This window comes from Primulina tabacum, chromosome 6 (assembly GCF_025594145.1).
Source record: "Primulina tabacum isolate GXHZ01 chromosome 6, ASM2559414v2, whole genome shotgun sequence".
In the NCBI taxonomy this organism is placed as follows: Eukaryota; Viridiplantae; Streptophyta; class Magnoliopsida; order Lamiales; family Gesneriaceae; genus Primulina; species Primulina tabacum.
Window position 1 is genome coordinate 41,358,417 of NC_134555.1, and position 13,724 is coordinate 41,372,140.

The 13,724-nt window shown below is 32.6% G+C and overlaps 2 protein-coding genes across 9 annotated transcripts; both read left to right on the forward strand.

The window, feature by feature from the left end:
• Positions 1-2: 2 nt before the first annotated feature.
• Positions 3-5,148, forward strand: LOC142549607 (uncharacterized). Of its 8 annotated transcripts, none has more exons than XM_075658649.1 (7): positions 3-1,060; positions 2,145-2,444; positions 2,577-2,702; positions 3,219-3,365; positions 3,908-3,998; positions 4,127-4,212; positions 4,880-5,148. In XM_075658649.1, the coding sequence occupies exons 1-4, from the start codon at positions 238-240 to the stop codon at positions 3,350-3,352; spliced, it is 1,383 nt and encodes a 460-aa protein (XP_075514764.1). In that variant the 5' UTR covers positions 3-237; the 3' UTR covers positions 3,353-3,365; positions 3,908-3,998; positions 4,127-4,212; positions 4,880-5,148. The 8 variants fall into 8 exon arrangements, with proteins under 8 accessions (XP_075514764.1, XP_075514765.1, XP_075514763.1 ...); XM_075658650.1 differs by having other exon boundaries at positions 4,132-4,212; XM_075658648.1 differs by having other exon boundaries at positions 3,908-3,995; positions 4,123-4,212.
• A 5,552-nt stretch (positions 5,149-10,700) lies between these two features.
• On the forward strand, positions 10,701-13,271 carry LOC142549610 (uncharacterized). Its single transcript, XM_075658657.1, has 5 exons — positions 10,701-11,314; positions 11,389-11,433; positions 11,519-11,803; positions 11,889-12,067; positions 12,889-13,271. Exons 1-5 carry the CDS (start codon positions 11,086-11,088, stop codon positions 13,150-13,152), a joined length of 1,002 nt encoding a protein of 333 aa, XP_075514772.1. The 5' UTR covers positions 10,701-11,085; the 3' UTR covers positions 13,153-13,271.
• The last annotated feature ends 453 nt before the right edge of the window (positions 13,272-13,724 follow it).

Below are 13,724 nucleotides of genomic sequence, written 5' to 3' on the forward strand. Positions count from 1 at the left end.
CAAGTACGCACTTCCTAGGTCCTAGCTTGTCCAAACGAGGTCTTCAAGTACATGTAACGCCCACCACCGCGCCGCTGCCACTCATAGTACTCTCACAGTGTCTTCTCGTGTCCCAGCCGTCGTCAAACCCAATTCCACCCTTTTCCACGACACAAGCAAAATCTGTTTCTTGATACAAATTTCTCATTCGTTATTACTTATTACCAATCCGGAATCGCAATTTGGATTCCGTTTATTATGTCATCGTCTTCTCCGCTATGTGAAGCCCGGCAGTTGACTCTTCCCAAGCTACTCCACACTTCCACGCCACATCTATCATCCCTTATGTACGATTCCAAGTCCAGTTCACTCGCCTTTCGCCACTTTGATTCATCGTTTTCTCTGTACCCTTGTGTTAATCCTTTGCGTCTTTCATCTTTTCCCTCCCCACAAACCCTTATCCCTTCCCCCACCTCCTCCGCCACCTTCCTCCACCTCCAAACATCTCCTGAATCTGCCACCACCCTTTTCCTCACGTGCTCCCCCATTCTCCGTCCTTCCTCATCCACCCTCTTCCGCTTCTACGTTTTGCGGGACGACCGTTTCGGGAAAATCAAGGTTTTATCCAATCACAGGGATTTGGTCTGGGATCAGAGTAAGGGAGGTATGGTCTTTAATACTAATCATGGGGTTTCGATGAAATTGTCTGGTGGGATTAATGTTTTCTCGCTGTACTCGGTTTCCAACTCTAAGATATGGGTTTTTGCTGTGAGATTGATTTGTGATCATGTTGGCCCCGAGGCTTTGAAGCTCATGAAGTGTGCGGTGATTGATTGTTGTTTCCCCATATTCGAAATTAGGGTTTTGTTTGGGTTCTTAATTCTCGGGGAAGAGAACGGGGTCAGAGTTTTCCCGCTCCGGCCCTTAGTTAAGGGTAAGCAGAGAAAGGAGAAGAAGAGTGGTGGTAGAAGATCCAATTTGCAATGTGGATCGAGTAACGGAGGGAAAACTTTAGTTACAGATGAAGAATTGAATTTGTTATCTGTCAAGAGTGAAAAGAGAGAGAAGCACAATGATTCGGGTGAGTTTATTAGTTTCCTGCGTGTATTGATTTTCTTCGGTGTTTTGCTTTGTTCAGCTGCAACAAATTATCACCAAGCCATGTATAATTTTGAACTTTAGTTCTTCCACTTTTCCTTCTTTCTTCCTATAGATGTTTTAGTTAGGAGTATAGAAAGATCAAGTTTTTGATATGTTGTCTGTAGTAACCTGGCTAATAATGTGGATTCTGGAGCGGGTGGCTAGAGATCAAAGTTATCCTTATTATAATTTGCAAGCCTTTGGAGTTGCTTAGTTTTTTGAGGAATTGCGGTTTATAGAACGGTTTATAGAATCTCCCCAACAATAAGGTGGCTGAGCCGACATGTTCAACCATTGGAAGGGGGAGGGATTGAGTGAAATTTGTTGCACGTTTTTCATTTTCAAAATTTTGTGGCTGAAGTTATGATTCTTATAATGCCTATCATTTCGTATCCCTTGACTTAGGCACTTAGCACAATCTGTGACACTTTTTTTGTCATACCTCATCAATGTTAAGTTGGTTTTGGTTGTTGCTACCTCTTTTTTCATTCCGAACCCATGGCATTCGTATGGTGAGATTTTTCGGAAATTATGTGACTTTTATACTTGAGAGTCTTGATTAAGCATTCTGCATAAGCTCTCTGAGGAGAGTGAAAAAAAGGTTGTGAGAGTTTAATTCCATATTAGCGTGTTTATAATTTATGTATTATATTGTTCCGGAATACATTTGTAGCTTTCTTGGAAAAGTATGTCTACATTTATATAGGTTTATAAATTACAATTGTTTGATTTCGTTAGACCTTGGAACATGGTATATTTGGTTATTTTCTTTCTTATCAACTTTTAAATTTTTTACGATGTGGTTATGTCATATGTGATAATTTGGTAATTAACTTTCTTTAATATATGCCATTTTCCTTCTCAAATATTTTTGTATGTTCAGTTGTGCATGTTGGAAAATTGGAAAATCTATCCTTATATTTGAATGTTTTCTGGAAGTGTAGTTTTTTCTTGATGCTATGAAGTTAAGAACTCTAAAACTTTGCCATTTTCTCCAGCTTCTTATTGTGCACTATAACTTGCAGTAAAGTTGAGGGTTATGAAACTGAGACAAGACTCTAAAGATGCGGGTGGTGTATTTGTGGCTTTCAAGGACAAGGATTTTAATGGCTCTGTATCAGTGAATATGCCTGGCAAATCAGTGAAGGCAATTTCTGTCGAGGCATTGTCTGTAAACAAATTTGTGATCTTAGACTCTATAGGAAATTTACACGTGTTGTGTCTATCATCTTCTCTCCATGGATTGGATGCCTGCTGCGTAATGAAGCAGTCAATTCAAACAATGAAAGTTCTTAAGATTGCTGTTTTTCATGATGTTTCTGCAGGTGGATTTTCGAAGCTTATAAATTGTTCATATTTATTTGTAGCACTAAGCATAGGTTTCAGAAGAAAACTGAAAGGCCTGATGTCATGTATTGTTATTTTCTGTACTAAATACACTTGTTGTCGATGTTCAGTGACACAAACCATCTGGATCTCAGATGGATGCTATACTGTGCACCTGATGGCAGTTTCTGGCGTGGATGCTTCTGTTGATGATTCTGAAGTGGCGGACACAGATGAAAAACTAGTAACAACTTCAGGTTCCGATGACTATCTTGTATTATCCCCTTATTCTTCATCATACATACTGATTTTCGTGAGAGATGATCATATGCTCCATGTGGCTTCATCAATTTGGTTTGAGGCAGAATCAAGAATGTGTTGCCATCATGAAATTATGTTTTATTTGGATGATCTGTTTCAGCCACCATTCATTATTTTATGACCACGACCTTCCTTCATTATCTTCTGGGGATTTGTTTTACTTTGATTATGTGTTGCTACATCAACATGGGAAAAAACACATACTCACAGCCGAAGGGATTAGATCTTATGTTGGAACAAGTGGTCGGATCTGAACTAGATCTTTTAATGTTGGGATCCAATCATGAAATAAGATTCAAATTGTGTTTGGGTATTAAGTTGGATTTGTGCATTCACTACAGTTTTCTTATGTTTCTCAAGTTTTTTTATGCTGTCTACCGAAGCTTTCCTTCTATAACTATCTTCAACTCATCTTTTATGCTCTGAAACTAAATCATCTGCCTTTTTGGTAGTTACTCAAGCAATTTTGACCAGTGAAAAGATCCATGATATGGTGCCAATGAATGCTAATGCTGTCCTTATTTTGGGTGAAGGTATGCCGATTCTAACCCCATTCACTTGTTACCAATCAAAGGAGCGAGCATGATATTCAAGAATGAGTGGATGCTTACTTTTTTTTAGTACTGTACTTTAGCTTGTGAGTTCTAGATGGAGATGGACATTTGATTCTTGCCACCATGGATTTTGTACCCTTTTTTTTAAAATCCTAGAGTAATAAATTTTTTCTTGACGTTACAAAAGTGCTAATTTTTTTTCTCTGTTCCGGTTATAAACAATAGCATTTTATTAAAAATTATCATCTTCACTTAACTGAGCTAACATTTATTTGGGCAGTTTTGCAGTTTTCAAAAATATGATTGCCTATCTAAAAATCTATGGGACTATTTTCCTTGTATTCCAATGTCTTTTGATTGCATTTTCGGTGTTTACTTTCTATATTTCCCCTTTTCCTGATAAAACATGATATTTAGGTTCGTTTTTTCATATAAAATCGAGTTTATCTTCTGTATCACTGTAGGATATGACAATCTTTGAATTCACCACTTGGTGTTGGGCCCATGAAGGGATGGATGTACTATTTTCTTCTTGCTATCCTTTTTTTATTGTTTTTTTTTCTATTTTTTTAAAAATTCGCAGGAAGCTTGTTTGCTTATGCAATTTCTTAAACTTGCCTGGTGACTATGTTTTGGGAGTGAGTAGTTCGTCACATGCCAAAGATTCTACATTTTCAGGTGAATATGTGCTCATGTTGTGCTGCCACAGAATTGATAATTTTTTTAAAGTTAGATATGCAAAATTTCTCTATACTTGCAGCATTCTTTATTCTGAACGTACTACTGATTTGCTCGTGAGTCGTCAGTGTAGTTATCGGTGCCTAGGAACACCGGAGTTATTCTTCAGGCTGTTGTTTAACTGGATCCATGCACCATTGTTTTGCCTAAAAAGGTTAGTTTTTCTTCTTCTCGTGCCATAGAACTTATCATTGAATGTTACAAAATTGGCTGGCAAAGTATCCAACCTAGAAAACCGAGAACGGTTCGAACAAGCTAAAATCTTTTGATAAAGTATTTAGGCCTGAAGAAAGATCTTTAATCTCATCGATAGATCTTCTCTTTATCAAGATGTTTGTACATTTCATGCAGGGTGATGTATTTATTTAATTCAATTCTTTATTTAATTATTTATTTAATTCAATTCTCTTTATCAAGATCTTCTCTTGATAGCATATCTTCACCTATTATGTGATTATGTTTTGTAGCCTAAAGTTGCAATCTCACAGGTGTCTCAGGCATCACGTTATACTCTAGTTTCCCATATCGTATGTTGTTTACGACTTTCGAAAGTGCATGAATGACCCTTGTCATATACGTCGGCGGTCGGAAGATATTATTTAAATTTTTATTTTTCTTTTAATTTTGTTACACTCCAAATAAATTCGTTTAGAGGTTCCTTGTCTCTATTCAATCAAAATCCTCATTATGCTGCTCTATAATGCACCACAGCACCAAACAATTTCCTGAAATCCCCACAAAGTGATTTATTTTCTATACAGAACTTGCGTGCAATCTGTTTCTTTTTTCTCCTTTTTCCCAATAAACTTTTTCATCTGCAGAATTTGAAGGATCTGCCTGGTGGCTCTCAATGGCGTGACACACCAGATAACACGATGATTCGATGAGCCTTCACTCCACCGGCTCGCTCTTGGCTGGTGTTCCGGACGCTTGTTTCTTCCCTGAGGATTCTACCACACTTGCTCACTGGGGGTGTGGGAAGAGAAGAATGTCTCATTTGATTAGATATCCGGGAGATGTGAAAATGGATTGAAATATATTTCATTCTTCGAAAATAAAATATAAAATGAATTTATGTCGTTTGGTTTCATTTCCAAAGATCGTAAGTGTTTCTGCACATGAATTTTTCTTATGTTTAACTTTAGTCCATCTCTATACAATTGTTTCTTACATGTGGGGATCTTTTGAATTTGTAAGGAAAAATAAACCCGAAGACTTTCACATGTCTCCGAAATTTTATATATTGCGAGGGTTAAACTTACATTGATATATTTTATGGTTGAACAATGGGATCTCAAAATATCATATAATACCATCGCTCAGAGGCAGAAAAGTTAGACAAAAATCAATTGTAAAAACTTGTCTGAGACGATTTCACGGATCTTATTTTGTGTGACAGATCTCTTATTTAAGTCATCAATGAAAAAATATTACTATTTATGCTAAGAATATTACTTTTTATTGTGAATATCGGTATGGTTGTATGTATCACAGAGATTCGTGATACCGTTCTTACTCAAACCATAATCTTGTAGAGCCTGGAGATGGTGAAAATGTATACAGAAAAACATTTGTGAGACTGTATCATCTGCAACTTTGGAGGCAACACAACACAATTATATCGCACACATTCGTGCATGTATAATTTTTTGTAAATAATCTGATTTATATTCAAATAAATATAATATCATAATTTCAAAATTTTAATGAAGGGTCATACAACAATTTGAAATTATAAAATGAAAAAAAAAATGCAGACCAAGACAACAAATTTGTCTCTATTATCTAGATTATTAATGTTCATACACTCCATTATTTTATAAATGTACATCATCTTTATTTTTGTTGTATAAATCGATATTATTAACATTTTATTGTTGATTATTCATTTTCTATATAATTCATTACAACTCTAAATTCTTAAATAGATTCCTAAAACTAATCTAAACTTAAAATTCGATTTGACAATATCCATAAATATAAAATAAACACAAATAAAAATTAAAAAATATTATAAAATAAACTAATTGCTACTTTTATTCATCTTAATACATGTATTTTTTCCTCTTTTTTATTTTCAGATCAAGAAATGTTTCATTATCGATTTCATAATTTTCTCGTATCTCTTATCATTTTATAAGATTAAAAATACCTTCTTTTTTTTTTCAGTTAATCATAATATCCAATAAAAAAATATGGAAACTAACAATCTTAATATCTTAAAATAAGATGTTAATTATAAGTTTATCGTTTAAATCTTTTGTAAGATTATTCATTAAAATTGAATTGCTTTAATTTTTTTAACATTTAATGTACGCTGTCTAAAATAAATATAGTTGAAATAATAGCTTTAATTTATATGAAAATATGAATTTAATTACTAGAGGTATATTATATGTTTTGTAGAAATAATAAAAATTTTAAAATCTTAATTTTAATATTAAATTTTAATTTATTTCACATTTTATTCTCAACTTCTTAAATTACAATTTCACACCCCAAAATTGTTAAGTATTTTCGAAAAAAAATGTACTTCGTTGGTATGATTAGTGATTATAAATTTTTTTAAGCTTTCTCTAATTTAGTGTAAGGCTGGTTCGTCCATGTTGTTCGGTCTAGAAGTCTCGTCAAGAGCCGCACTTTGTCCGTACAACCTCTAATGTACAAGCAATCACTCCCCGCATCGGCTCTGGGAGACATTTGTATTCCTAAATGCTGTTTTGTTCTTATAATTTCAAGTATGTACGGAAATGCAAATTATTTAATAACAAATTAGAAGATTAATTTACTATTGGTATATTATTATATAAAAAATATAGGTACATTATTTATTTAAATAAATTATTTTATTTTATTTTTTTGAACTGTTATAATCCGATGAATTATTATTTATATGTCTGATTAATATTCATTCAAAAAATACAAGTATGGTGTTTAATATTTACCCACCAATTAAACAATTTTGTGAGTAAATATTGAACATTATACTTGTATATTTTAATTTTTTAATAATAAATTATCTCATAAAATTGTGGGGCTATAAACATCAAGCTCCGCATCTCCATGTATAGATAAAGAAAGAAAATAAAGGATGATCGTAATATTGTCGAACATAAATTTTATTAAAAATTAAATGAAATTCTTTTAATAAGAAATAAAGTGTAAATATCATTCTATAATTAATTGTGGTTGGGGTACCAAGGAGATGTATTTTTTCGTTTTTACATTGTCATGTCTTTTAAAAAATAGACGTATGTCACTTCATCAAAAATAGTCGATTAACAACATAACCACATGTTAGAGACCAAAACAAAAGAGTGGAGAGACCGAGGGTTTGGCCCAATGGTATCACCGAAATTTTCTATGTATTGACTCAAGTTCGAGTCTTCCCCATCTTTTGGATTAGGATATTAAAAAAAAGAAAAGAAAAAGTAATTTGACACCCCCATATGTTTCTCTTTCCCACCACATTAACTTCTTGCCTTACAATATCAGTAGATTCCAATAACTTAGTTTGATAGTTGGTTTACTACAGTTAAAATATTTGAGTCGTATCGTTTATAATTAGGGTAAGTTTGATTAATATGTAATCGAGGCCAGAGTATAATTTTTTTTTAAGTCGGAATATAATTATGAACATGAAAATTTCAACTTTAAGATGAGATGACATTGAGATTTAATCATAAGAAAATTCAAATGTCGAATAAAACATATACAAATTGCAAAGTAGGAGGATTATAATTTTTTTAAAACAAAAGCTATTTCGCCAGTAGAAATGTAGAATATCGAGGTAGTAATAAGGAACATATTTTATGTATATATAATATATGCATAATAAATCGATAATGGTAATTCTAAAAGTTGAAATTTAATATAGTCTACAAATAATTAAAAAAATGATAATTCATTACGCGTGTAAAACACGAGTGATTTATAAACGTAAAATTGTATTTTATTGACAATTGAAGAATAGAGTAATTTTAAAAATGTATTGAAAAAATATAACAAAATATCGAATTATAATAACTTTAAACCTGTCTTATTTAATAAAATAGTAAGGTTGTGTTTACTTTCGGGGATATGATTGATGTAATTATTAAAATAATTGGATAAGATATAGACCAATTATAGATAAATAATAATATATTTAATTTGATTAATTAAGATCGTTATTATGTGTAAATATCATGTATTATTTAAAAAAAAAACGAAAATTTGAGTTAAACTATTGATTTACTTGAACTAGTATTTAACCCGTGCGATGCACAGAATGATATTATTAAAAATTAATTATTATAAAAAATAATATATATTTAAATTATAAAAAAATAATAAAATAGCCTATTTTTTTGTTAGTTTTGAAAAACTAATGTACGTCGATTAATTGTGTTATTCTAAGACAATGACATGGCTCTTATCATTTTTAATGTATTAATGTCGCCACCAACCTAAATACATATTTAATTCTTTAATTTCCTAGAAACTATATGTATTATTATTTTTTAACATGTGATAAATAAATATATTTAAATCAAATTTAATAAAGCTAATGAAAAATACTTTTTTTTTCAAAATTCAGTAATTTCGTCTAAATCCTCGTTCATAAACAATTTTGGGACATGATATGTGTTTGACACATTTGAATGATAACAACAATTGCTTCATCAATATGTTTATCCAAATAAGTTGTTATTTTATCCACAAAATCTATCCATAACGTACACAACAACCTATTTTTATTATTTTTTTTGACAGAACAACCTATTATTTCTAAAGAAATATAAAATATGTTAATATAAGTAAATTATATATAAACCATAAAAATTATTTTATTAACATTTACTATGTCTATTCCAAAACAATAACAATAAGTTTTATAAGTTGTCCTCTAATAAGTTGTGTACTTCCTTTAGAATTGGTTTAATCATTTCTATTACGGGACATTTTATACTACCTTGTATTCGTAAACTTTGTAATATAGAAAAAAATTATCATATTAGCAAATGCGTAATAATTAAATTTTTGTGCAAATAGGATAATAATATTTTTTTACTTATCGATAATGAAAGACATAATACAAACTTAGTGTCTCATTGTTCTCATTGTTTTCATATATATGTAGTTCATAATAGCGAACAAATTTAAGTTTAAACGTTAATTGTAACTTGGAAAGATTCAACTCAGAAATGATGCTGAAAAGAGGAGTTATTTTAGAATTCAATTTTGGAGTACATAAATTTAGTAAGATAAATATAATAAAATTGGTTTTCAATATAATATGCAACAACGCACTATTTATAATTTAAAATTCAAATAAGGCAGCCCAAGAGAAAAAAATTATACAACGGGTGCTTTTAACATAATTATATCATGTATTAACTATTTCAAATTATGAAAATCTTGAATTGCATGCATTGAGTGTCAAACATTTCTGATTATTGAGGACAATAGACATATTTATTGAGGATAATTTAATGTATATTTGAAAACTCTTTTGAATATATCTTTCAGATTTCTTGGGCTATCTTATTTAAATTTTAAGAAGGCAGTCCAAGAAATACAATATACATATGATTTTGGAAAAAAAACTACTATGCATTAATTTTTTCAAATTAAGATAATCTCGAAATAACATGAATTTGATGTCAAACATCTATGATTACTAAATGGTAGTTTAATGTCCATTGAAAAACCTTCTTAAGTTATAACTTTTAATACTCTACCAATTTTTCTTAAGAAAAAATTAAATAAACTAACTAAATATTGTATTTTTTTTTATTAAGTAATTTGGACGGGAACTTTCATATTTTGGCAAAAACTCTGCTTTTAATTCAATGATATATCAAATGAAATGTATTTCAGATATAGATCAAATGGACATAAAATGCTTACATGAAAGGAATCACTCCCTTCTTTTTGTGCACATTTAACTTAATTCTACACACTTTGATATTCCATAATATTCTTTTGATTGCACAAATACACCGGTGACTCTCTCAGGGTGCATCTTTTTTTCTTTTTCTTTTTTACAATCAACATATAAAACTTTTCTTTCTTCTTTTTTCTTCTAAAAAAGATCATAGAATTTTCAAAAGAAAAAATTAAACTATATGAAATGAACTTTAATTCAAAATTTAAGCTATCGTGTACACCTTAGCCAAAAATCCAGGACATGCAATTTTTTTTTAAAAAAAAATTCTGGACAAGCATGACAGAAGTATGTCTCAATTCCCAAATCAAGAAGCACAATAAATTAATGATGTCCCACCAATGCAAGGGTGTCATTATAGCACCAATGGGTCAATTTCCTTGGCCTTGAATGCTTAGAAAGAACAAAGGACAATGATTTTTACATTGATTCTAAATTGATCTGACCAACTGTTCAAACGCTACTTTGATATTTTATCAAACTTTAAAGTTATCAACTTAAACATTTAGATTTAAAAAAATGAACTTGAAGCCGAGTTTGATCGGATTCATTATACGGAAATACTCGAACCCGATATCTTTTGTGAACTGAGTGAACTTTTTTTCGATTATACGAGAGTGGAGTGTTTTTTAGCCACCAGTCGAGAGAGATTCATGACACATGACAAAGGAGAGAACCTCGTTATCACAAGAACTAATATGGAGTCGCCAATTGGCCGCCCGAGCATATTTTAGTCAATCAATTAGCCAACTTGTAACAATGCTTCTGCACCAACCCTCTACGCAATTTTCGTTCATATTCGACAGTATCATTATAATAGATAAAAAGTTATAGACAAATATTAAAGCATTGAATATTCCTGAAAATTTTTCACTTTTTACTCTCTAAATTCAGGAAAGGGATCTTTTTTCCTGCATGGCCCGAAAAAAGAAACAAGAAAGTTTGAATCTGAGAGCAGGGAATTGATAAATTTGAATTCTTAGGCCAAATTTTAAAGTTTCTTGAAAAGCAGCTGAGCTCTAAGGCATCTTCTGCAGCACTCCTACAAGAGCACACACCAAGTTGCAGCATGTTCTATTAAGTGAAGCCAAACCAAACATGTCACCCATTTTGACCAGAGATTCCATGGAGCAATGCCAGATTACTTCACGGCGACACGGTGACACGGATTTCAGCTTGAATGAATGGGCACTCAAGGCCCGGATTTCCCGTGAAAACACGCATTCGAGAAGATTTTCGGCGTCAAATTTAAGGAGTTTTAGAGAAGATCTAGCACCAAACATGGCCATTTCTAGCACTGCTTCCTCACCAGGATACACAGCAAGAGGTAACACATATCTTCAAAAACATGTAGTAAAGCTTAAAACTTTTCTGAGTTCTTATTTTCTTGAACTGATGCAGAGGAAATTAACCCTTCAACGTATTCATTTACCACTGCCTTAAAAGGTAAGAACTAACGAGGAAAATTGAATTTACATCACAGATTTCTTGTTTCCACTTTTAAAGAACAAGTTTGGCTATTTGTGTGCAGCATTACAGGCCAGAACTGTGTATTCGTGGGAGTATATACCAACCGATGGAGTTGCCACCCTCAGCTCCAAATGGAACGACGCAGAAAAGTATATCAGCAATCCCTTATCAGGAGAAGTCCCTTTGGAATGTTTATCTGCAAAGACACTAAGCGGGAGAACGTTTCGAAACGTAACGAGTAGGATCACAATGTCCGCACCACTCATTTATCCTTCTCACTTGCAGCAGTTTCATGCCAAGTCCCCAATAATTGAACTTGAGGATGAAACGAAAATCACAGTTCAAGGTCTTATCTTTGTTTTTTTTTTTAACTTCCCATTTCTATAGTGTTGATTTGCATTAGTCACGGTTATGTTTTCGTTCGAACTTAGAGAAACAACAGTGCACGACTAGAGATGTGGGCACGCAGAGCACTCCAGTTGATGTTAGTTCAAGCAGTCCTAGTCCTGCTCCAACTCCTTCAATTGAAGAAAGATCCATAAAACATAGTGATGTAGAAGGTGGAGATTCATCTGCTTGCTTCAGTGAAAACTCGAAGTCGGAGACAGAGGTAAAAATTAAGTTACCATAAGTATCTTATATTAATTGAAGAGTTAGCATCTATGCAGAGTTAGAGGATCAAGAAATGAATAAAATCAGAAGCAACACTTTCTTGGTCCCAATAAAGCTAGCGAGTTGTAGAAAAAATGGTCCCAAATGAATTTCTACAGGTATCCTAAGCTTGAAAGATTACCACATGCAATAGTCTAGGAAAGTTGTACAGTTTACTTTAGGTTACGTTCTAATTGGGAAATTCGATACGCCTCGACCTTTCTTCTCGTACCATGTTATAGCATGACTCCAAACTTTCAAGTCACATAGATCTCCTATTCAAAGTTTTTCTCTAACACGTCTTCTTATATGTTGAATGTTTCCTATGCGCTTTATATTAGGAACGGATCAAGAACTTTGTTTTCTACTAGTATAAAACATTGACTCAGATATCGCTAAATTATATTTACTATCAACTGTAACTTTTGGGGGTACAGGACTAAATTGAATTTAGCAACCTTTCCAAATGATTTGGCGGGTGGGAGGCTGATAAATGGTCCCTCAAGCATGTGCCAGAGCACATGTGTACTTGTGTGGTCACACTCTTGATCTTGTTTTGTATATCTTCATCTTCCATAGATTATACTTTTTGTCTTTACTCCTTTCACCAATGGTCAAAATCTGTTCTTATTGGAAGATAAGAACAACCTTTTGTTACTTGTAAGTTAATCTTTTTACTTCACAAATCCACCCCACGAGAATTTCAAGATAACACCAAGAAATCTATCACATAGCACTCAAATCTGACATGAATGCTTCTGGTGCAAATGGCCCCGGCAGCTAGAAGAGAAAGAGACAACAGACAAACAGTACACAGAAAGAAATGAAGCAGCAGAGACAAAGAAAATGAGGAAGCAGATAATGTGCATCATGTGCAGCAGCAGCAGCCAGGGAGCTGTGGGATGCCTATCAGTTATATCATTGAAGGGTTTGTGGATGAGAACAAAGACGAAAAAAGGGCCAAAAATAAACCAAGAAAACACTGACCATTCTACCATTTTTTACCCTATAAATAAGTGGTTGCTAAAAAACAATGCATTGTAACTTGTTCATCCTAAAACAGAAAGGTGCTATTTATGGAAGTACTGTCAATGGATGGGCTGGCGATTGACAGCACAATCGTCTGATTTAGATAAATAAATTTTGCCCTTCGTGCTTCGAAACTATAATCTTCTTTCTTTTCTTTACTTGCTTGATTTTCTGTGAAACAAACAACCCATTACAGTAATCTGCAATTGTTGGCTCAAGTAAGTTTGGTTGGTCCATTTCAGGACAGGAGTTGCTAACTGATGAAAAATATGAATTATTAATTATCATTCAACTTAAGCTGTATGCAATATCATCCATGATCGTTTAGCAACATTGTAATATAATTGAGATGGTGGCCACTTCGAAATGCTCAAAGACGTAGGCCAATCAACTAGGAACGAGCGTGGCAAAGGTTTACACAAATTAACTAATAGTTCAAACAAACAACGGCAATCCTTCTTTTGTGTGAGCTTAACAAGAAACTATGACAAATAGAGCAACTATATTCATGCAGGTACAATGACAAAATAGAAGGGATACGAGGAATTCAAACTTGGAAAACCTCTATGAGTAAAAACCATACAATC

Excerpts from the sequence above, each read along its gene's own strand:
- LOC142549607 (XM_075658649.1), top strand. The coding sequence starts at position 238 with ATGTCATCGTCTTCTCCGCTATGTGAAGCCCGGCAGTTGACTCTTCCC. Across the intron at positions 2,445-2,576 it reads TTTTCATGATGTTTCTGCAG|TGACACAAACCATCTGGATC; the intron begins GTGGATTTTCGA and ends GTCGATGTTCAG. Across the intron at positions 2,703-3,218 it reads AAAACTAGTAACAACTTCAG|TTACTCAAGCAATTTTGACC; the intron begins GTTCCGATGACT and ends CCTTTTTGGTAG.
- LOC142549610 (XM_075658657.1), top strand. The coding sequence starts at position 11,086 with ATGTCACCCATTTTGACCAGAGATTCCATGGAGCAATGCCAGATTACT. Across the intron at positions 11,434-11,518 it reads ATTTACCACTGCCTTAAAAG|CATTACAGGCCAGAACTGTG; the intron begins GTAAGAACTAAC and ends ATTTGTGTGCAG. Across the intron at positions 12,068-12,888 it reads ACTCGAAGTCGGAGACAGAG|CTAGAAGAGAAAGAGACAAC; the intron begins GTAAAAATTAAG and ends TGGCCCCGGCAG.